Below are 23901 nucleotides of genomic sequence, written 5' to 3' on the forward strand. Positions count from 1 at the left end.
GGCTTTACATATTTGTGCACTTGTTAGCCAAGTTACTAAACGTTAGTTTTAAAGTTTAGTTTGAAATTTACAACCATTATATAAGATTGGCATTAAAACTAGAATTGACACCACTTACAGCTGTCCGTCGCACAATTAATTTGCACTACAATTTAGTAAATATTAATAGCAAGCTCTTCTTCAAGTAAAGCAATATGTACATAGGAGGAACCTAAAACAAATTAGTTTGAAATATTTTCCACTTCATCATATATGAACACCCCATTGTTTTAGACTCTAAATTTAAATTTAAAATTAAACTAAAATTTAGAGTTTTGTGTGCATCGTAACAAATGCGTCGCTTGCATGTAATTCCTTGAAGAATGCGAAAAACATGTACAAACTACCGCTCTACGTGTCCATTGTTTATTAAATAAGTTACAAATTCTTTTTATGTGTACTTAAATACTTTTTTACCAACTGTTGCTTATATATAATTTGGTATAGAACGCAACAGCACGCTTTTGAGGTTGACTCTGCTACTTTTTTCATGATTTACTTCCGCTGATGCAAGTCATGGCCGTGCTCAAATGCCCAGTTGTGTGAACTGGCGCAATCTAAAGCTTTAATCTCTTAAAAATGATTTAAATACAAAATTATTTCCTAATTTTGAAGCTTAAACTTTGATGCTTTAATATACACTCACAAAATATGTAGACAGCTGATTGGTACTTTACAAAACGTCTTAAATTCTATCATAATTATGACCACTGTGACATCAACACTTTTTATCTTGCTGATTATAATTATATACTGGGGCAACACGGTTCACCCTCCATCAACTTTTAAGGTTTTTATAAGATATTGGGACAAAGGAAAGTTTTTCGACATTTAAAGACTTCCTCAATAACATATCATATTTGTAACAAATTGTGTTTCAACTCAAAATATTGGTAGGTGTCATTATTACTTTTTATCAATCTGTTTCGTGGATTTGTATTTTACGAATCTTTGATGTTAGCTTTTCGTACAATTTTTCAAAGACTGTTTATCGGAAATGCTTTTTGGACCATTTTACATACAAGGCGTACAATTTATTTCAATTATCAGTCAACATCAAACGCAATGATGCGTGACGCCGATTTAAAATTATATTCTGAATACAATACAGTAAGCACAGATTATAACACGTAACCACGTATATATGGACTAAAACATATTGACAAAAAACACCAGTTAACAATTTCAATTTTCTCATTCTACGATCAGTCAAAGTCATAATTATCATGATGGCGCAAATTAAAAAGGAACTTCTAAAATTCTGCAGAAACATTACGGAAGCCAGTGCAATAAACATGATCATAACCAGATTTAACAAAAGGCCGCCAGTGATTTACAACATTTACAAAAACTATAGTGTCAGTTATTTCCACATTTTACTGCAGATTTTCAGTAACCTGGCTCACATTTTCAGTAACTCACATTCCAAGCATCTTAATGTGGCCTACGTCATACTAATACCACTTATGACAATAACGTTTAAACAACTGCACCGGCGCCACCTGTTGGCCAATGCAAAAGCAATTAAAAGAGCAAAATCTACATACATTCGGTTGCTACGGTGCTTATGGTTTTACAATTAGCGAAAATGATTTGGTGGAAACGATTCTAATTTCCGACCAAGGCAAGCAGAAGCTTCTTGTAATCTCCGCTCGTGTCGTCCTTGATGTAACTGGGCAAGGTCTTCTTGAACATGGCCAAGAATTGCTCCTTGATTTCAACCATGTCCACCTTAAGCAAAAGCAATCGAGTGGTTAGTAAAAGATAAATTGTCATTCCGACGCTTGTGATTACTCAAAATCCTATTTTAATTTGACCGGGTCGTACTGAATAGTGTTTCATTTGACAATTCCAAATTGTATTTTAACGATTAGCTTGCGCATCACGTGATAATTATTCTCCAAGCTTTCGAAGAATTCTCAGCGTAGACACAGTTTAGACAGAGGGCCACATGGCTCACCAAGAAATATATTTAAATTTCTCGGGAAGGAAATTTGGCAACGGAAATGAAAGAAAAGTGCAGTGATTGCAACCGACTACACGGGTATCATTATGACGCAATAATTCCATAAAAAGTGACGTCAAAATAGAATATTGAATTACCTCACATCTGGACACGACCACACGAACTAGGGCGTCGTCCTTCGTGCCAAGTCCCTTCATAGATTGATGCAAGCGTTTGGCGAAGTAGGCGGGCGCGTTACGCGAGACATCCACGACAGCGACCATCCCGTCCTCGATGTCGCCCGAAAACTCGCCCTTGATCGATTTAACGATGTCCCGATTTGCGATCTGCGTCGATGTAATCAAGTGATTGTTAATAATTAATTAATTAATGGGCGCGAAACGGAAAACGGGATCTAAATAGGGGGTTCCCCTGACCTTATGATAGGCGTCGAAGGTCGCTCGAAGTTGAGGGAAGCCTCTGGAGGCCATGATGAGGTTAAAGGTCGCCTCGTCCGTTCCCCATTTCTTCTCTCCGGCCTGGTACAAGCTTTGGGCGTCCGCCTGGGCCTTGGCCTGGTCCACGGTCGTGCTCGTGTCTCTGCTGGCCTGAAAAAGTCAAGGACTCAGTTTCTTGCGCGAACCATCAACAAAGAGGACTCGTCAGTATTTGCCGATGGGTCATGCCCTCACCCGTTTTATTTTCATCTCCACACTTTTAATCACAGACTATTATTAGAACATTTTCCGGTGTCCGTTTACAGCGTCGCGTTAGTTGGAGCGCGTAAATAAATCTACCCCGGGTTAATCTCATTACGCCGATGATGGCAGGTCGAGGTGGGGAGTCAATAAGAAATTATTTACACAAAGAAGAGAATTGAAAAAAAGAGTTAAAAATTCTCGAACTCACGTTGTTCAAAGAGACGAGAAGTTTCCTGAAGTGACCGCTGGTCTCGCTCATCAAAGCTTTCTCAAGGTCCTTCTTGTACAATCTCTTGTACTCGTCTCTGATCTCTTTGATCTCAGAATTGCTCCTCGACACCAATATCTCGATCAGCGTCTATTACGTAACAATGCGTTGTATATATTTGGAACACAGGTTGGTTGTTCTCAGAGACCAGCCAGTAGAACAAACTAAGCTATACGCGGCAGATGCAATATACAGGGGATGTTTCCAATTCGGGCAAATATCTCATCAAGTTGTTACAAAACCAGGAAATAAATCACCGATTCCGTTGTTCCGGCCCCGGACATCGCTTCGTGGAGACAATATGCGTCATATTCACGTGACTTCATGAACATGGCAACCACCAGGTCTTCAAAATTCCCGCTCAGCTCCGACTTTAGATCTTTCACCAAGTCCTGCAGATTGTTTTTGTCCGCTTAGTTGGTATAGATACTTCGTATACTCGATGTGTTAAAGCTAAGAGTTGGTAATAAATCATAAACTAGATCATACCCTTCCAAATGCTTGCTTGTACGTTTGCTTCAACTGTTGCCTTTGGGCGCTTGTCCTACTCCCAATCACGCTTATAATCGCTTTTTCATCGGTACCTATGCAGTGCGGTGATGAAATAATTAAACTATTGTGACGTAAAATTCATATAAGAGTGACGTAATGGATTCTCAACCAACCTAATCCCTTCATGGCTTTTCTCAAAACTTTGGCGTCGGCCTCAGGATCAAACGGCGAGTGTGGAACAACAGTACCGTGAGTCTTAATGGTCATAGCGGCCATACCTTGCGTTACTTGAGCCATTTTACCGTGTTTAGCAGCACTTGGTTGAGCGTAGGCTGAAAAACGAAACTCTATTAGCTTTGAAATACAACTGAACTACAGCACTAACAATAACAGAAATCTCACCAAGATTGAGCAATATTGCACTGGGAGCAAAAAAATAAAAACCTATTTGCTGTTAAAAACACATAAAACATAAAATTTAGAAGAAGCAGAGTTTCATCCTTGCATTTTAGTACACAAAGCAAAACCGATTTTTCCAACTGAAAGTCTGAAACTAAATTGAAGCCAACGATCACACGAAGCCAGCTGCATGAAGGGATGGGACAAATGAAAAAAGTTTCCAATTTGCAAGAATAGCGAAACTGTCTATTTACGTGTTGTACGTTTCTGTCCGCGTTTGACTCGGCAATTCCAGCCCCTGTCACAACTTCCTGTTTTCATCATTACTAGAACTCTGCTTCAAAGTATCAACTGATCCTGGTGAAAAGCTTAAACCGTTTTAGATTTAATCAACACAGGCTTGCTAGCAGCAAGTGAGCTGGCTATGGGCATTATTATTCAGCATGGGCACAAATACCAGCGGATACGAAAGCAGACGATCCTATACTGATGATGTAGGCATTCCATAGAAAAAACTTTCATTTTTAAGAGCAGCTATTAACGTATAAATTATTAAAACTGTAAACACTGTACAGTTGAATAAAATCGCTGGAATAATCTTAAAATAGTCTGAACGTCTTTCTAAGAAAAACGTTCTATGTTTTCTATTGGTAACTCAATACTGTATAGGTCTTATACCAATATATATGATTTAGTTCTATTGCTAACCTTAACCATTTGACAGAATAAATATGAGCGTCGTTTCTTAAAATAATGCCTACCACAATCCTGCATAATTATTATCAATGCACAGACCATCGTGAGCAACAAGAATACGCACGTTGAGATACGGCAAAGTTGCTGTTACCATAACAAGCCGATAACCTTACTCATGCTGTAAATTAGCAAACACTCATTCAGCACCGAGCGCTATTCTTTCTACAAGGATTTCACAATCGAGGAAGTCTGGTGTTTGGTTTAAACGTCCGGTGACATTTATACACAACTGACTGCGTAGCGCATTTACAAACTGATTATTACAAAACCGCAACATATTTTCCAGTTCTCTTCGCTTCACATACAAGTGGTCAAAAACGCCCATTGCTGTAGCCCTAGCATTGTAATAACATTAGACAGCGCTGCAAGAAAACAAAACGGGAAAACAAATAGAGCGGGAAACGTCAGTCAACAACACAGCTGCTGGTTTCTGTGTTGAAATTGAATTAGCTTGTGTATTTACTTTTTCATTTTACATTCAACCAAAACTGTTGTCGAATATCGCAACGTAAACCGATACCGTTACCTTTAAACAATAACAAACTCCGTTTCCTTTCTACTCTACAAGCGCTGTCAAGCTTCTGCACGCAAGGCTATGGACTGTAAACCAAACACAAGCGACAATGTGAAATCGCGACATTCTGTGACGTAATTCAACGTGATTGGCCGACGATATTAATAACCCAGCATTTAGCACAGACAATATAGTATTTGCACTTCGCATGCATTTTATATCTATTTTATGCATGTCTTGTTGACATAACATCAACAATACTCTCCAACAAACGCCAAATTGTCGACTGTTCTCTAAAAGATTCAGGCCTTCCTACCGCTTACAATGAAAGCTTTCAACAGAATCATGAACCGTTACAGCGAAAGCAAACTCTCCAATCTGTGTCGACCAGTTGCCACACGAGACGCAACAATGGCGATGTCTACGTCATAAAAGAATAACAACGAAAAGAGCATTTGTTACTTCGCTATATTCAAAACAGCTTTGCCCTCGCCCAACTTAATATTACTACAATCGGAATTCGCGGAAGCAGCACAACTTTTGCTACACGACGGGTTAATTGTCTGTGAGTTTTCAGTTAATGTCTATTGGCAATTGAAAGTGCATTACTAACAGCCATGATTATTTATTTGTATGTAGCCTACGGTGGTCCACCTAGCAATTACTTGTCGTACATAATAATTTTACGCTCACATTAACGGCAGTGTGACGTGTGTTTATCTCTGGCGTGCTTGACAAAGTTACCCATTAGCAAAGGCAAACATTAAGTGCGTTTAACATCCTGACGCCCACCACAGAACATGCTGTGGTGAATGTACAACTCACTAACACATTGCAATGATAATTTAATCACTATTCGTGTTATACACGTTGATATTTCGCAGACACAGACACTATTTCACACCTTTACCTAATCTTGCTTAGAAAAAACAACAAATTACATAGTTACTTATTTATCTACATTTTATTGGATGACAACGGAACAAGGTTGTTTCAGTGCTTACAGTTAAAGGTAAAATTGATCATTGTAAAAATTTCGAACGAGCAAAGATTTGTTGTTTATACAAGTACATGTACAAAATTACTTGGAACTAGTTGTCAAAAAGTGCAATTTGCAATCAGTGCAGTAACTCAGGTCTTCAAATATTCAACAAATTACAGAAAAAATATAGAGAGTTCCACAAAACAACAGATATATTATGATGACCAAAATCCTAAAGCAAACACGTACAAACAGAAAGACAAACAAAGACTGTATTGAGTCAAGATCGACTGCGGCCATTGTATAGTCGATGTGTTTAATAGTATTCACTGTTCGTTTTATGTACGCTTAAGTGCAATTTGCCACAGAAAACGCATCACAACACCGTGGTAGGTTGGCAATCTCAAACAATTCGATAAACCAAGCCGCAAACATGCATTCTCTATAAAATCTAACGATATCATTCAATAAAAATATAAAACAAACCAACGATCTGATTACGTCAAAAAATATATAATGGGATTGACGGCCAAAGGGCACATAACTAAGCTTCATACACTGCTTAGAAGAAAAGCATCACCACAAATTATGTTTACTTTATTAATTAAGTATTTGAAAACCTCCGTTGAAGCATAAAATATGATGTTAACGAGGCTTTTCATAGAATGACAACAAATTAGTGACTGTTACCTGGTTGAACCGGGGCTTGTCCGTACTGGGGTTGAGCAGCTTGCTGTCCATACAACTGACCCTGAGTGGGCATCGGGTAACCCTGACCTTGGGGAGGTGCCCCATATCCTGGTTGAGGAGCTGTGGCAGCAGGAGGGGCACCATACGGTTGCTGTGGGGCTGATGTGTGTGGTGGGGCACCATACGGTTGCTGTGGAGCACCATATGGCGCCTGCGCTGGATAACCTGGGGCTCCAGCACCTGGGGCTGGGTATCCTCCTCCATAACCAGGCTGGCCATAATTCTGAGCTGGCGGTTGCGAAGTTACACTGTCAAAACCTACAGTAAAGAGCAAAGTTTTATTTAAATTCAAGTCAGTTACTTCTTACGGCAGAGTAAGTTCATTCAATGCCTTCACAAGCGAAGGCGGCTTGAAACGAACTACTGTATAATCATCTCTTTGCAAACGACAAAAAAACTTACCAATGCCACCTGGTGCTGGGTAACCTCCAGAAGGCGGGTAATTTCCCCCTGGAGCAGGGGGATAACCACTGGGACCGCCAGATTGTGGGTAACCTCCACTTGCTGCAGGATATCCACCAGGGGCTGGTGGATAGCCGCCTTGTGCTGGTGGATAGCCCCCAGGGGCTCCTCCTGGGGCTGATGGGTATCCAGGCTGCAAAAAAATATGTTTACATTGACTCAACAACAAAGCAGGAGAACAAACAAGTAATTCCAGTGAAAATTACTGACCTGTTGGGGCGGGTATCCTTGTCCGCCGGGTGGGGGGTAGCCGTAGGACATTTTATAAGTTCCTGCTCTGGGCACCAACTTTTTAACTTATATGTAAACTGCAAAAAATATCATCCAATAAAACACACTTAAGTAAGGTATAGGAAGAGTACATGCAAAATATACACCTACAGGTGCAAGTTGTTTGCTTATAATGCTGAGTCACAGACTTAAATCAAGTCGTAATTTCGAATGTCTTGGCGTGACTCTAGTCTCAAACAGGAAAGTATGGACGTTTTCAATGTAAAAACATGAGTGCAGAAACACAAATGTTGGTGAGAAAGCATCAATTCTTTGTATAATCAAACTTATAACTTGGTAAACAAATAACCAAATTTGCCTAATTGTGTGTTATAATTTTGCAAATGTGTAAAATCTCAGCATGAACGTTGACGAATCTTTTGGTGCACATGCGACAGTCACCAATGTTCAAGCCAAACTTCTACATTTTCATGTCAATTTGTAACATAGTTCTAATCGAGATCTCAGTGAATGGCTCTGCAATGATGTACACATGATTTCAAAAACTGCTACGCTTTCCAGTCTGGGCTCGAGTTAATGTTCCCACATAAAAAACCAAAATTATCGGCATAAAAATTGGAAGATTTCCATAACAAATGATACTTTGCCCTTAAGCAATTATTAACAGACCTAAACCCATGACCTTTATCTGACAGGTGTAAAACAAATTTAAGCGACATAACGCAGCGAACTTTATTGAGTTATTTTTAACTTACATCGAATCACATTGTATTGCATTAGATTGACTCGACTTGACTCAAGTTAGTTTTATTTGACTTAAGTTTTTAAGAAAAATGACTTGGTTAGCCTACAGCCCTACAACCTGACATTGTGACAATTTCCATAGGTCTATTAGTACGCATATTCTGATATTGTCTGCATATTTTCAATATTATAAATAAGATTCAATTGACATATAATACTGTAATCACTATACATCAACCCCAGTGCTTGAAGGCCACTGACTGAGCACAGTTGAGTAAACTATGACAACTTTCAGTACCATAGTAATAACTTACAAACATATGAACAGCGGAACCAATATTATCAGAATATAGGTCTATCTTTTTAACCTGTTATTGATTAAATTGCATACGTAGGCCTACGCATTTAGGCACCTTATAGTATTTTGGTTGCCATGGCAGTACAAACTAAAGAGCATGCTTGCGTTTCAGCTAGCCTATCAACAATTTATTTGCAGGCACAAAAATAAACCTGCTGCGCTGGTTGAGCCTTAGCACCAGCTATTACAGTGTTCGGCATTCATTAGGCCTATGAGCTACCATCTAACTGCGTCATCAACCATTACGCTCAGTAATAGGCCAACGGCAACTTATAGCCGTCATGCAGGCCGTCACTGTCAGTATGAACAGACCATGACATTGCATTTTAGCCATTACAGCCGAGTGAGCTTGTTCGAACTCAAAAAGATTGAGAGTTCAAGCGATATGTTAGTTGCCTAAGGCGAGCTGGTCTTACTACAGTAATTCTGTAGTACGGTATTGTTACTGGGTTCCACGTAAGTCTACCTGACGAAGTACCGGTATCACAGCCTTTTGAGGAAGTGACAATCCACAGTGTTGCCACTCAAAAAAGAAATTAACCCTACCAGCACACCTAAAAAAAACCCTACATCTCCCTACGCAGTTTGAACAAATAAAAAAAGAAATTTTGGCAGTTTTATGGCACTTTATAACTACTTTAGTTTCAGTTCAAAAGCACCAGAACTAAAGTAGTTCAACATTTACTGACATTTGTGTTTCCACTAATCGAATATATCAGTAATGTTGAATTTATAACAAGAGCAATAGCAGATAACATTCTTTGGTGCTTGTACTCAACAACTAAGTCAGAATATAAACCACCAGGGTTATCTTACCTCAATTTTCTGAATTTTAGTGGTGAAGCTGAGCCATACATGTTATCATACCCTATATACACCAAGCAAACTCTATCAAACTAAAGCAAGCCCATCATAAGACATCTTCTAACGCAAAAAATATTAAAAAAAAAAATAAAACAACTCACAGTACGATACAGCATCACAGTAAACAACTCACGATACAGCATCACAGTAAACAACTCACAGTACGAAACATTCTTTTACAAGTACATCAGACTGCCAAATGTCATAACTAACATCACAAAAACATTAAACAATTGCAATATTAATTTTACAGTTAGTGGAATACTGTCTGCAAAACATTGAAGCACTTGTCATAGACACATAGTGTTAAAATCACGGAAATGATAAATTACAAAAAATAAGCTAGTTACCGTATTATACGTGCAAATAGGCAGTATTAACACAGTGTCTCATAACCACAGTTACTGTACCATTATCAAATGACAAACATTTATGAATATAAATCACAAAGTTGTCTAAGAAACTAATTAGGCAGTGATCTTCTGAGATCAAAAACAAAAAGGAAAATGATCATTGTCCATAAATCACTCATCAACCATCACAAAACAAGATCACTTCATTCCTGTCTGTTCAATCTGCTGATTCTGCTCATCTGCTGTCTCATTCTCCAGTCTCCACCTGCTGGGCTTCTCCAACTCTTTTTGCAATTTACAATTATTAGTATAACCATAACCAAGACTTAAAACTAGGTCAGCCCTGACGTACAGCTTCAATCTGACAATTTACTTAACTAAAGTGTCCATTGTTACTACAATGAGTCCATTGTTACTACATGAGATAGAACGCATTGTTTCATAATCTGATCAAACAACTCGTCTAGACCGGGAAAATGCATGTCTAATTCAACAATGCTAATTCATTAAAGAGCCGCATGCGGCTCGAGAGCCGCAGTTTGGCCACCCCTGGTTTAGACCATGTTTTTGTCATTATTCAGTAAATTTATTATTTGAATTTATTTTTATTTTACTTTAAACAAAAGGAAATCTATGAATAAAGGTGAAAAACCCGTAGGGTCACCCTACAGTGTAGGGTTGTACCCTACAGGCATGCACAACATACGGCCCGCGGGCCGCATGCGGCCCGCGAAACCTTTTCAAGCGGCCCACGAGATATTCCGTGATTTCGCTCATTCAGGCATTTTCTCCACGGTTACAGTTACATAATCAACGAATCCGATGCTTTACCGCCGCTAAGCGTTCAAAACAACTAGATACTGTAGTGCGAGAGGCAACCGTCTCTTGACAGTAACCATCTTCTCAACGATATCTCTTATTCAACGGTTAATCGGTCACATTATATAAAGTAGGCTACACGTTAGTTACAACAACGTTAGCACGCGGCCCGCGAAAAATATTTTTTCGCTAAAACGGCCCGTGTACTGTTTTGAGTTGTGCATGCCTGCCCTACACCCTACAAGGGGCCAAAAAACCCTACCGTAGGGTAAAATCCCTACGAGTGGCAACCTTGAATCCGTAGAAAGAAAATTGATATATCACATTCCCAATAGCAGTTTTAACTGAACACATGCTAAAATTTACTCGTGACGTAACCAATCTGCTATTTTTAGTAGCACCCTACTATTGAATACGTCATGTACAATGTTCCCGCTAAGCTGCGCGCGTGCGCAAATGCGCACTGCTGACACGGTCTCCGCGCATAAAAAATCTGTGCTGCGCACAAGAAAAAAATCCATCCTGAATTGAAAATAAAATAAACGCATAATAATGGCCACAGTGCGCACGTGGCACGTCTGATGTTGCTCACAGCTGTCCAAGGGACCGTTCAGGGAATTAGTGTGTTTGCTCAGACTCGTGAAAAATTAGAGGGAACATTGACGCTGACATAAAATTACGATTTCATAAGTGATTCGAGAAGTGTGCGATTTTATCAATTTGCATTGATCATTAAGCACAATTGTCGTGGCCGATTGGTTAAGCCGACAGACTAGATATCTGTTGGGCTCTGCCCGCGTAGGTTCGAATCCTGCCGACAACGCTGACATAAAATTACGTTTTCATAAGTGATTCGAGAAAAGTTTGATTACATCTATTTGCATTGAACATTAAGCACAGTTGTCGTGGCCGAGTGGTTAAGGCGACAGACTTGAAATCTGTTGGGCTCTGCCCGCGTAGGTTCGAATCCTGCCAACAACGCTGACATAAATTTTCTTTTTCATAAGTGATTCGAGAAATGTGGCATGTTATCAATTTGCATTGATCATTAAGCACAATTGTCGTGGCCGAGTGGTTAAGGTGAAAGACTAGAAATCTGTTGGCATCTGCCCGCGTAGGTTCGAATCCTGCCGACAACGCTGACATAACGTCTAGTCTAATCTAGTCTAGTCTAGTCTAGTTTAGTCTTAGTCATAATTTTCAAAGCTTTTCACTTAACTGTACATATTTTCATCTTAAATTGAGCAAATCATTAACATCATCGTCTACATCTTCATCGTTGCATGTATCTCTGAATGTTACACAGTCACGAGCGAAAACCACCGTGACATTAGTGCTAAATTAAGCCGTTTACTGGTTTTGTTATAAGTATTATTAGAACGGAGATCCATATAAAACATCGAGGTCAGGATGGACGAATGGTCTAAGGCGCCAGACTCAAGCAGAGGCTTAGTCGCTTTGTGCGGCTCTACGGTGTTCTGGTCTCCGAATCTAAGCGTGGGTTCGAATCCCACTTCTGACAGTAGTTTTGGAAAGTTTTACTTCACATACCGTATATGCTAACTTTGTGTCGGATTGCATTGATGTGAACAGTAAAATTGAACATTGCGAAATTTATTTCTTAGTTCCACAACGGTTCGATCAAGTAATTTTTTCCGATTTTCTAGACTGGATCGTTTTTTAAAGGGTAAAAGGTTGGTATGAGTTTGTCTCTGTGGCGCAATGGATTAGCGCGTTGAACTTCTAATCCAGAGGTTCCGGGTTCGAGACCCGGCAGGGATTATTTGGCTTAATATTTTAAAAAGCTAATCACTTAACTCTACATATTTTCATCCTAAATTGAGAAAAACCTTAACATCATCGTCTACGGCTTCTATAAAGTAAATCTAGAATGAAACAATCTGGATTGGTGCGTTGTATTTATCCTCGATTAAACATCGTTGCTTGGATCTGTTAATTTCATACAGCCACGAGTAAAACAACCGTGACATTAGTGCTAAATTAAACCTTTACCTAGTTTTGTGGTAATTCTTATAAGAACGGAAATCCATACAAAACATCAGGGTCAGGATGGCCGAGTGGTCTAAGGCGCCAGATTCAAGCAGAGGCTTAGTCGCTTTGTGCGGCTCTAGAGGCGTGGGTTCGAATCCCTAGTAGTAGACTAGATATCTGTTGATATCTGCCCGCGGATGTTCGAATCCTGCCGACAACGCTGACATAAAATTACGTTTTCATAAGTGATTCGAGAAAAGTTCGATTATATCTATTTTCATTGAACATTAAGCACAGTTGTCGTGGCCGAGTGGTTAAGGCGACAGATTTGAAATCTGTTGGGCTCTGCCCGCGTAGGTTCGAATCCTGCCCACAACGCTGACATAACGTCTAGTCGTAGCCAGCAAGCGAACTTGAATGGAATAGAGCACGGTTAATGGCGTTATTTCTCAAGGTTCGTACAAGCGTCACAGTTAGTTCCCACTCCCAATTACTAAATGTTTTGGGTTCAAATCCCTGCCCAAGCGCTGGTCGTCTATTCTTAGGAAATAAAACGAAATTATCCTACAAGACTTTGAAAGTTTAAGTGTGCAACAAGACTCTACAAAATTGAAGTTCAGTAACACACAAAAATTTCAGTCCCACAATGAAAAAAGGTGGAAAGGTATAAATCTACCGATAAGGTTGGACGTAAGCGATGGCGCAGTGAAAATAGCGGAGAACAGCAAATCAAAGGTTTTCGGTTCAAGCCTCTGGCCATCCAAGCCTAGTCCAAGAAGATTCTGTCGCATAGTTCCCACTCGATGGTAGGCCACTGAAGGTTTCGGGATCAAATCCCTGCCAAAGGGCTGGTCTTCTTTTCTTAGGAAAAAAAAGAAATAAAACGAAATTATCCTACAAGACTTTGAAAGTCGAAGTGTGTAATAGGACTCCACAAAATAGATTTTAACTCACATAAAAAAATTTCAGTCCCACAATGAAATAAGGTGAAAAGGTATAAATGTACCAGTTGTCAGTGAAGTAAGCGATGGCGCAGTGAAAACATATGCTAGCAGCAAATCAAAGGTTCTCGGTTCAAACCTCTGTCCATCCAAGCCTAGCCTAAGAAGATACCGTCCCATAGTTCCAACTTCCAGTTAGGTAACTCAAGGTTTTGGGATCAAATCCCGGAGCAAGCGCTTGTGTTCCTATCTTAAGATACGACAAATTATTCCTGAAAGACTTTGAAAGTCAGTGTAATAAGTAAGTAAAAATTTACTCACATAAAAATATTTCAGTCCCGCACTTTTCATGTTAAAAGATAGAAATCCCCCGGGTGGGTGGGTACACACACCAACTAAGTGGAAATTTCAGTGAACAGCAAGGCGAAGGTTCACGGTTCGAACCCAGCGAAAATTCGGTGGACTTGGGTCGGTCGGTGGTCTAGACGGGGAGTCCAGCTAGGCCACCAGCTGGCCCGACTCCCGTCTAGGCCACCAGCTGGCCCGACTCTCGTCTAGGCCACCAGCTGGCCCGACTCCCGTCTAGGCCACCAGCTGGCCCGACTCCCGTCTAGGCCACCAGCTGGCCCGACTCCCGACTAGGCCACCAGCTGGCCAGACTCCCATCGGCTTAGGCGGATTAGCGCGCTGAACTTCTAATCCAGAGGTTCCGTTTTCGAGACCCGGCAGGGATTATTTGGCTTAATATTTTAAAAAGCTAATCACTTAACTCTACATATTTTCATCCTAAATTGAGAAAAACCTTAACATCATCGTCTACGGCTTCTATAAAGTAAATCTAGAATGAAACAATCTGGATTGGTGCGTTGTATTTATCCTCGATTAAACATCGTTGCTTGGATCTGTTAATTTCATACAGCCACGAGTGAAACAACCGTGACATTAGTGCTAAATTAAACCTTTACCTAGTTTTGTGGTAATTCTTATAAGAACGGAAATCCATACAAAACATCAGGGTCAGGATGGCCGAGTGGTCTAAGGCGCCAGATTCAAGCAGAGGCTTAGTCGCTTTGTGCGGCTCTAGAGGCGTGGGTTCGAATCCCTAGTAGTAGACTAGATATCTGTTGAGATCTGCCCGCGGATGTTCGAATCCTGCCGACAACGCTGATATAAAATTACGATTTCATAAGTGATTCGAGAAAAGTGCGATTTTATCTATTTGCATTGAACATTAAGGACAGTTGTCGTGGCCGAGTGGTTAAGGCGACAGACTCGAAATGTGATGGGCTCTGCCCGCGTAGGTTCGAATCCTGCCGACAACGCTGACATAAATTTTCGTTTTCATAAGTGATTCGAGAAAAGTGCGATTATATCTATTTGCATTTGACATTCATCACAGTTGTCGTGCCCAAGTGGTTAAGGCGACAGACTAGATATCTGTTGGGCTCTGTCCGCGTAGGTTCGAATCCTGCCGACAACGCTGACATAAAATTACGTTTTCATAAGTGATTCGAGAAAAGTTCGATTATATCTATTTGCATTGAACATTAAGCACAGTTGTCGTGGCCGAGTGGTTAAGGCGACAGATTTGAAATCTGTTGGGCTCTGCCCGCGTAGGTTCGAATCCTGCCCACAACGCTGACATAACGTCTAGTCGTAGCCAGCAAGCGAACTTGAATGGAATAGAGCACTGTTAATGGCGTTATTTCTCAAGGTTCGTACAAGCGTCACAGTTAGTTCCCACTCCCAATTACTAAATGTTTTGGGTTCAAATCCCTGCCCAAGCGCTGGTCGTCTATTCTTAGGAAATAAAACGAAATTATCCTACAAGACTTTGAAAGTTTAAGTGTGCAACAAGACTCTACAAAATTGAAGTTCAGTAACACACAAAAATTTCAGTCCCACAATGAACAAAGGTGGAAAGGTATAAATCTACCGATAAGGTTGGACGTAAGCGATGGCGCAGTGCAAATAGCGGAGAACAGCAAATCAAAGGTTTTCGGTTCAAGCCTCTGGCCATCCAAGCCTAGTCCAAGAAGATTCTGTCGCATAGTTCCCACTCGATGGTAGGCCACTGAAGGTTTCGGGATCAAATCCCTGCCAAAGGGCTGGTCTTCTTTTCTTAGGAAAAAAAAGAAATAAAACGAAATTATCCTACAAGACTTTGAAAGTCGAAGTGTGTAATAGGACTCCACAAAATAGATTTTAACTCACATAAAAAAATTTCAGTCCCACAATGAAATAAGATGAAAAGGTATAAATGTACCAGTTGTCAGTGAAGTAAGCGATGGCGCAGTGAAAACATATGCTAGCAGCAAATCAAAGGTTCTCGGTTCAAACCTCTGTCCATCCAAGCCTAGCCTAAGAAGATACCGTCCCATAGTTCCAACTTCCAGTTAGGTAACTCAAGGTTTTGGGATCAAATCCCGGAGCAAGCGCTTGTGTTCCTATCTTAAGATACGACAAATTATTCCTGAAAGACTTTGAAAGTCAGTGTAATAAGTAAGTAAAAATTTACTCACATAAAAATATTTCAGTCCCGCACTTTTCATGTTAAAAGATAGAAATCCCCCGGGTGGGTACACATACCAGCTAAGTGGAAATTTCAGTGATCAGCAAGGCAAAGGTTCACGGTTCGAACCCAGCGAAAATTCGGTGGACTTGGGTCGGTCGGTGGTCTAGCTAGTCAGCTAGTCAGCTAGTCAGCTAGTCAGCTAGTCAGCTAGTCAGCTAGTCAGCTAGTCAGCTAGTCAGCTAGTCAGCTAGTCAGCTAGTCAGCTAGTCAGCTAGTCAGCTAGTCAGCTAGTCAGCTAGTCAGCTAGTCAGCTAGTCAGCTAGTCAGCTAGTCAGCTAGTCAGCTAGTCAGCTAGTCAGCTAGTCAGCTAGTCAGCTAGTCAGCTAGTCAGCTAGTCAGCTAGTCAGCTAGTCAGCTAGTCAGCTAGTCAGCTAGTCAGCTAGTCAGCTAGTCAGCTAGTCAGCTAGTCAGCTAGTCAGCTAGTCAGCTAGTCAGCTAGTCAGCTAGTCAGCTAGTCAGCTAGTCAATCTTACTGAACTGAACAAAGCCGACGCAGATTTCTAAGCTTCTACACTGCTCACATATGCTATAATACTGGTTCAAATCTTGTCATGTCCAGTTCACAGCAAGAAATGTTCAGATTTGCAGATTCCAGATAAGCTTTGGGGGAACAAATTCTCCTGAAACACCAGATGCCAGATATCTCGAGCTCAAATTTTGAACAGAATCCAGAGAAACTGAACATATTTATACTGAAGGTCACTGAATGGACAAAACAAAATAAATCAATAAACTCCAACAAGAAAAATCCAAAAAAAATCACCAATTCAGAGACTACTGATACTGTACAAAATACTGTACAAACGCCAAAGCGTAGAAATGCAACAACGAACAAGGCGCTAAAGCGCGCGCAGAGAGCAGCAGCAACAAAGCAGGGACAAAGGCTGACAACAAGAATATCGAAGTGAACAACAAAGGTCAAACAAATACCAAACTCAGCAACAAGCGCGAACTGTGTTTCAGCATCAAACAAAATACAACTTGCAGCCCTGACCAAATCTTTATCGTTATTAAACAAGTCAGACAAACCGGCCCACAAATATGAGCCTTAAGGCATGCAATGAAGTTTCAATTCAACATTGACAAGCTGTTGTGCTTCAGTCAGAAGATCAAAAATATCTTACACTTGGCCTTTTTACTTACGACACCAAACTGAACTCTGCATTCACCTGGGATCTTCTAAACTTTTCTACCTCAGCTATATCTGATATATCCCGGAGGTACCTGAAATAAAATTACCATCGCATTTGCATTGACGCCCTTTACCGACGACAAAAATAATACAAAAAGAGTGAAGGAAGGAAGTAGAAAAATGCACAAAAATACAAATTGTCATTGTCTTTCATTGCAGTAGATTCAATGAATTCTTAAAGAAGTTATATTAGTCTGATAACATAATGTCCCTTTGGTATAAACCAATTCATCTGCATGCCAACATGGCGGCATATTACTGCTCTATACAAGGTTTAACATTTCTACACCAGGGGCGCAATGTGCGATGGTAGTGCCGCCTAAACCGAAAACCTACGACTCACGATCACAACTTGTGGTCGGAAGCTTTCTCTCTCTTCCGTGTTTATCTCATCGTTACTTCTCATCGTCCCTCGTTGGTTACCAGCACGCTGTTAACAGTCCAAATATCTGCCACTTAGCCTACTACTGCTTTCAATTATGGTCTATTTTTTGTTTTGAATTTTAGTTGCTTCGAGTCCCATGAGATCCTGAAAAACGAGTGTTAGGTCAATTATAATGTACGCTACTTACACCATTAATCAATTAATATTATTATACTATTAATATCAACTGGCCTTAATCAATGACAGGAAACCAGCAAGGTCTTATGCTAGCGTGGAACGAAAACAAGTTCCTAACATTTGGCTTACCGGTAACGAGCTGGAAACACGTCTGGAAAGCTGGAAGCGGAAGCTGGAGCGATGGATTTGGATTGCATTCTCTTAAATTAAATATGTTGGATTGCATGTTGACATTGTATGCTAATAAATACAAGAGGTGCAATGAAAACCTGCCCAATTTCGTGACTTCTGATATCTGTGATGATGTCTGACGAATCATCTACAAGGTTGGGCTTTTACCGTAGTTTTCTTGGCATGGCCGTCCTGAATATTTAAAGCAGGTTGTCTTTTAAGGTTTGGAAATTAATAGATTTCCAAAATTGTTGAATACGAAGCGGAAGAATTTCTTATTTTAAACAGTTAAATTATGATAAAATATTAAGAAAAATGGATGCCAATAAAATAGATTTCAAATTACCAGGAGAGCAGCAGCTGAATGGGAGAGATGACAAGGAAAGGTGGAACCGTAACTGACGTCACCCGATGAAATAAACCTCGAAATGTAGAAACGTAATTAAAAATACCTTGTCGCTACTGCCATCACACAGTAAAACATCATGCTGGTTTCACCTTAATAAACATCTTAACATTTTTTCTCTGTCGACTGAATCTCGTAACAAACCCTGCAACTTCAACTCTGCCTCATTTTCATCACGTTATTTTCCTCATCAGGAACTTTAATTTAATCTAAAAATTTAATTTTAGCCAATATTGCTTAACTGAAAATCAAGGCAAGTTGCTGTTCCCACATTGTCTGCCTGTTAAAGCTGCCCTGTGCAGATCTTGTAATAATCAGTTTACAGTACGAGAAGTTTGAGATTGGCAGATATCGAATCAGCTTTACGCAGAAAAAATCTCTTTTAAAACAGATTGTCTGATGCAGGGTTTGTTGTGCGCAAATTCTCCAACCAGAATCCAGATAACGGAATGTAACAAATTCAGACAAAACATCACTGATTTCCATTAAGAAGTTAACTGTATGGCCAGAACAATACTCGAACTACAAAAATAATAAACACCAAAATAAAACCAATATTTACCGACCCCAACAAAGCAATAAACGCCAAAGTGCAGCAAAGCAACAGCGACAAAGAATCAACGCGAAAGCGCGCGCAGAGAGCTCAACAGCAATAAATCGAAACTTAAACCACGAAAGCCAAAACATTCAAGACACGAAAATGTACAAAAGCCACCAACAACGACTATGCAACAAATACTACAACTAATACAAAACCCAACTCCAAAGAGCAAAGAACCGACTCGCGAGCCAAATCGCGAAACAAAAAACATTACCCGCATACCTGACAGAACATCCATCAATCAGATTGTCACGTCTGATCATTCTGTTTTCTGCAGAGAGCTTTTAAACCGAGTGTTACTCGATTATCTACCTTATAGTTAAGCCACATGGCTTCAGTAAATCATCATCAGTAAATCAGTAAACATACAATCAGTGCAAAAATATTCAACAAATTTATCACCACACCTACGCAGAGAAATCTGAAAGCAAAAAGATAATATTAGTAACTAGTTTTAACTAATATTTGTAAAGATTACATCAAATTAACCATAACGTTAATCAAACATGAATGATACCAGAACGGTTTAACACTGCAAGCAATTTACGATTGCGTTATTTACAAATTTAATTATTTAATTTGGCTGCTTTAGTACACCGTTAAATATTTTGATGAAGCTTGCAAATATACGCGGGGTATCCGAGTATTAAGTTCAACGTAAAGCACTAATATTCTTTCGCTTATTAACTAATGTATTTCCCAACATAACCTCAACTCGATCGTATTTAAGTTCATTGCATAAATATATACCTGGTTAATACATTACTAAACTAAACCGAAACTTAAGCCTGGTTTATAGATTGCAAGTTACCTACATTATTCTTCACTTACTCTTAACCACCAAGTACCAACCAACCACTTTAACTACACAAGTCATATGAATGAATTAAGGCAGAACACTGGCAATTAAGGTTCGAGAATCGCGCGCAAATTCCAGAGCTGATTTCAGATACCCACAAAACTTGCTCCAAGGTGAATTCCAAGGGAAAACGTGTAAGTGCCAGCGTCTTGCTCGAAATTGTAATTATTGGCTAATTCATTGTTTAACAATGCCACGTCCTGATACAAAAAATGCATTATTCTTCAAGCATGCCCTAATAGGACTTTGAATTTGTTATTTGTTTATAGTTGTACGGTGTTGTATGATACAAATTGCCATTGCCGGTAACTCCATTGCGCCACAGAGACAAACTCATAAAACCCTTTAACATTTTCACGCTTTAAAAAACAATCAAGCCTAGAAAGTCGGAAAAAATTACTGGATCGAACCGTTTTTGAACAAAGACATAAGTTTCTCAATGTTCGATTTTACTATCCGCTTCAATGCAATCCGACACAAAGTTAGCATATATGTGAGGTAAAACTTTCCAAAGCTACTGTCAGAAGTGGGATTCGAACCCACGCCTCCATTCGGAGACCAGAACACCCTAGAGCCGTACAAAGCGACTAAGCCTCTGCTTGAGTCTGGCGCCTTAGACCACTCGGCCATCCTGACCTCGATGTTTTGTAGGCATCTCCGTTCTCATAATACTTACCACAAAACCAGGAAAAGGCTTAATTTAGCACTAATATCACGGTTGTTTATCCTCGTGGCTGTATAAAATTCACAGATGCATGCAACGATGTTTAATCGAGGATAAATACAACGAACCAGGCCAAGTTGTTTCATTCTAGTTTTACTTTATGGAAGACGTAGACGATGATGTTAACGGTATGCTCAATTTAGGATGAAACTTTGTACAGTTAAGTGATAAGATTTTAAAAATATTAAGCCAATCATCCCTGCCGGGATTCGAACCCGGAACCTCTAGATTAGAAGTCCAGCGCGCTAATCCATTGCGCCACAGAGACAAACTCATAATAACCTTTAACATTTTCACGTTTTGAAAGACGATCCAGCCTAGAAAGTCGGAAACAATTACTTGATGGAACCGTTTTTGAACTAAGACATAAGCTTCTCAATGTTCGATTTTACTATCCGCTTCAATGCAATCCGACACAAAGTTAGCATATATGTGAAGTAAAACTTTCCAAAGCTACTATCAGAAGTGGGATTCGAACCCACGCCTCCATTCGGAGACCAGAACACCCTAGAGCCGTACAAAGCGACTAAGCCTCTGCTTGAGTCTGGCGCCTTAGACCACTCGGCCATCCTGACCTCGATGTTTTGTAGGCATCTCCGTTCTTATAATACTTACCACAAAACCAGGAAAAGGCTTAATTTAGCACTAATATCACGGTTGTTTTTCCTCGTGGCTGTATAAAATTCACAGATGCATGCAACGATGTTTAATCGAGGATAAATACAACGAACCAGGCCAAGTTGTTTCATTCTAGTTTTACTTTATGGAAGACGTAGACGATGATGTTAACGGTATGCTCAATTTAGGATGAAACTTTGTACAGTTAAGTGATAAGATTTTAAAAATATTAAGCCAATCATCCCTGCCGGGACTCGAACCCGGAACCTCTAGATTAGAAGTCCAGCGCGCTAATCCATTGCGCCACAGAGACAAACTCATAATAAACTTTAACATTTTCACGTTTTGAAAGACGATCCAGCCTAGAAAGTCGGAAACAATTACTTGATGGAACCGTTTTTGAACTAAGACATAAGCTTCTCAATGTTCGATTTTACTATCCGCTTCAATGCAATCCGACACAAAGTTAGCATATATGTGAAGTAAAACTTTCCAAAGCTACTATCAGAAGTGGGATTCGAACCCACGCCTCCATTCGGAGACCAGAACACCCTAGAGCCGTACAAAGCGACTAAGCCTCTGCTTGAGTCTGGCGCCTTAGACCACTCGGCCATCCTGACCTCGATGTTTTGTAGGCATCTCCGTTCTCATAATACTTACCACAAAACCAGGAAAAGGCTTAATTTAGCACTAATATCACGGTTGTTTATCCTCGTGGCTGTATAAAATTCACAGATGCATGCAACGATGTTTAATCGAGGATAAATACAACGAACCAGGCCAAGTTGTTTCATTCTAGTTTTACTTTATGGAAGACGTAGACGATGATGTTAACGGTATGCTCAATTTAGGATGAAACTTTGTACAGTTAAGTGATAAGATTTTAAAAATAGCTCAGCAGGTCCTCGTCTAGGCCTCGTCCAGACTCCCGTCTAGGCCACCAGCTGGCCAGACTCCCGGCTAGGCCACCAGCTGGCCAGACTCCCGTCTAGGCCACCAGCTGGCCAGACTCCCGTCTAGGCCACCAGCTGGCCAGACTCCCGTCTAGGCCACAAGCTCGCCAGACTCCCGTCTAGGCCACCAGCTGGCCAGACTCCCGTCTAGGCCACCAGCTCGCCAGACTCCCGTCTAGGCCACCAGCTCGCCAGACTCCCGTCTAGGCCACAAGCTCGCCAGACTCCCGTCTAGGCCACCAGCTCGCCAGACTCCCGTCTAGGCCACCATCTCGCCAGACTCCCGTCTAGGCCACCAGCTGGCCAGACTCCCATCGGCTTAGGCGGATTAGCGCGCTGAACTTCTAATCCAGAGGTTCCGTTTTCGAGACCCGTCAGGGATTATTTGGCTTAATATTTTAAAAAGCTAATCACTTAACTCTACATATTTTCATCCTAAATTGAGAAAAACCTTAACATCATCGTCTACGGCTTCTATAAAGTAAATCTAGAATGAAACAATCTGGATTGGTGCGTTGTATTTATCCTCGATTAAACATCGTTGCTTGGATCTGTTAATTTCATACAGCCACGAGTAAAACAACCGTGACATTAGTGCTAAATTAAACCTTTACCTAGTTTTGTGGTAATTCTTATAAGAACGGAAATCCATACAAAACATCAGGGTCAGGATGGCCGAGTGGTCTAAGGCGCCAGATTCAAGCAGAGGCTTAGTCGCTTTGTGCGGCTCTAGAGGCGTGGGTTCGAATCCCTAGTAGTAGACTAGATATCTGTTGAGATCTGCCCGCGGATGTTCGAATCCTGCCGACAACGCTGATATAAAATTACGATTTCATAAGTGATTCGAGAAAAGTGCGATTTTATCTATTTGCATTGAACATTAAGGACAGTTGTCGTGGCCGAGTGGTTAAGGCGACAGACTCGAAATGTGATGGGCTCTGCCCGCGTAGGTTCGAATCCTGCCGACAACGCTGACATAAAATTACGTTTTCATAAGTGATTCGAGAAAAGTTCGATTATATCTATTTGCATTGAACATTAAGCACAGTTGTCGTGGCCGAGTGGTTAAGGCGACAGATTTGAAATCTGTTGGGCTCTGCCCGCGTAGGTTCGAATCCTGTCCACAACGCTGACATAACGTCTAGTCGTAGCCAGCAAGCGAACTTGAATGGAATAGAGCACTGTTAATGGCGTTATTTCTCAAGGTTCGTACAAGCGTCACAGTTAGTTCCCACTCCCAATTACTAAATGTTTTGGGTTCAAATCCCTGCCCAAGCGCTGGTCGTCTATTCTTAGGAAATAAAACGAAATTATCCTACAAGACTTTGAAAGTTTAAGTGTGCAACAAGACTCTACAAAATTGAAGTTCAGTAACACACAAAAATTTCAGTCCCACAATGAACAAAGGTGGAAAGGTATAAATCTACCGATAAGGTTGGACGTAAGCGATGGCGCAGTGCAAATAGCGGAGAACAGCAAATCAAAGGTTTTCGGTTCAAGCCTCTGGCCATCCAAGCCTAGTCCAAGAAGATTCTGTCGCATAGTTCCCACTCGAAGGTAGGCCACTGAAGGTTTTGGGATCAAATCCCTGCCAAAGGGCTGGTCTTCTTTTCTTAGGAAAAAAAAGAAA

General features: G+C 40.5%; 1 protein-coding gene and 9 non-coding genes across 10 annotated transcripts; 4 read left to right on the top strand and 6 right to left on the bottom strand.

Annotated features, from left to right (window-relative positions):
- Window positions 1-1051: 1051 nt before the first annotated feature.
- On the bottom strand, window positions 1052-7622 carry LOC143468790 (annexin-B12-like). Its single transcript, XM_076966188.1, has 10 exons — window positions 7519-7622; window positions 7249-7441; window positions 6787-7104; window positions 3619-3777; window positions 3443-3537; window positions 3211-3345; window positions 2894-3043; window positions 2422-2592; window positions 2143-2331; window positions 1052-1770 (listed from the first exon to the last, which is right to left on the bottom strand). The coding sequence occupies exons 1-10, from the start codon at window positions 7567-7569 to the stop codon at window positions 1648-1650; spliced, it is 1584 nt and encodes a 527-aa protein (XP_076822303.1). The 5' UTR covers window positions 7570-7622; the 3' UTR covers window positions 1052-1647.
- A 3954-nt stretch (window positions 7623-11576) lies between these two features.
- Trnas-uga (transfer RNA serine (anticodon UGA)) lies at window positions 11577-11658 on the top strand. The gene has a single exon. It is a non-coding gene; the product is annotated as a tRNA-Ser (tRNA).
- A 727-nt stretch (window positions 11659-12385) lies between these two features.
- Trnar-ucu (transfer RNA arginine (anticodon UCU)) lies at window positions 12386-12459 on the top strand. Its single transcript has one exon. It is a non-coding gene; the product is annotated as a tRNA-Arg (tRNA).
- Window positions 12460-12965: 506 nt separating this feature from the next.
- Trnas-uga (transfer RNA serine (anticodon UGA)) lies at window positions 12966-13047 on the top strand. Its single transcript has one exon. It is a non-coding gene; the product is annotated as a tRNA-Ser (tRNA).
- A 2119-nt stretch (window positions 13048-15166) lies between these two features.
- On the top strand, window positions 15167-15248 carry Trnas-uga (transfer RNA serine (anticodon UGA)). Its single transcript has one exon. It is a non-coding gene; the product is annotated as a tRNA-Ser (tRNA).
- Window positions 15249-20494: 5246 nt separating this feature from the next.
- Trnal-caa (transfer RNA leucine (anticodon CAA)) lies at window positions 20495-20612 on the bottom strand. The gene is made up of 2 exons: window positions 20575-20612; window positions 20495-20540 (listed from the first exon to the last, which is right to left on the bottom strand). It is a non-coding gene; the product is annotated as a tRNA-Leu (tRNA).
- A 282-nt stretch (window positions 20613-20894) lies between these two features.
- On the bottom strand, window positions 20895-20968 carry Trnar-ucu (transfer RNA arginine (anticodon UCU)). Its single transcript has one exon. It is a non-coding gene; the product is annotated as a tRNA-Arg (tRNA).
- A 189-nt stretch (window positions 20969-21157) lies between these two features.
- On the bottom strand, window positions 21158-21275 carry Trnal-caa (transfer RNA leucine (anticodon CAA)). Its single transcript has 2 exons — window positions 21238-21275; window positions 21158-21203 (listed from the first exon to the last, which is right to left on the bottom strand). It is a non-coding gene; the product is annotated as a tRNA-Leu (tRNA).
- Window positions 21276-21557: 282 nt separating this feature from the next.
- On the bottom strand, window positions 21558-21631 carry Trnar-ucu (transfer RNA arginine (anticodon UCU)). The gene has a single exon. It is a non-coding gene; the product is annotated as a tRNA-Arg (tRNA).
- Window positions 21632-21820: 189 nt separating this feature from the next.
- Window positions 21821-21938, bottom strand: Trnal-caa (transfer RNA leucine (anticodon CAA)). The gene is made up of 2 exons: window positions 21901-21938; window positions 21821-21866 (listed from the first exon to the last, which is right to left on the bottom strand). It is a non-coding gene; the product is annotated as a tRNA-Leu (tRNA).
- Window positions 21939-23901: the final 1963 nt, after the last annotated feature.

This window comes from Clavelina lepadiformis, chromosome 8 (genome assembly GCF_947623445.1).
Source record: "Clavelina lepadiformis chromosome 8, kaClaLepa1.1, whole genome shotgun sequence".
NCBI lineage: Eukaryota > Metazoa > Chordata > Ascidiacea > Aplousobranchia > Clavelinidae > Clavelina > Clavelina lepadiformis.

Bases quoted from the DNA above. Each gene is read 5' to 3' on its own strand.
- LOC143468790 (XM_076966188.1), bottom strand. From the start codon at position 7,569: ATGTCCTACGGCTACCCCCCACCCGGCGGACAAGGATACCCGCCCCAA. The intron at 7,105-7,248 runs GTAAGTTTTTTT...TCTTTACTGTAG, and splicing joins CCCAGCACCAGGTGGCATTG to GTTTTGACAGTGTAACTTCG. The intron at 2,332-2,421 runs GTCAGGGGAACC...ACATCGACGCAG, and splicing joins CCTTCGACGCCTATCATAAG to ATCGCAAATCGGGACATCGT.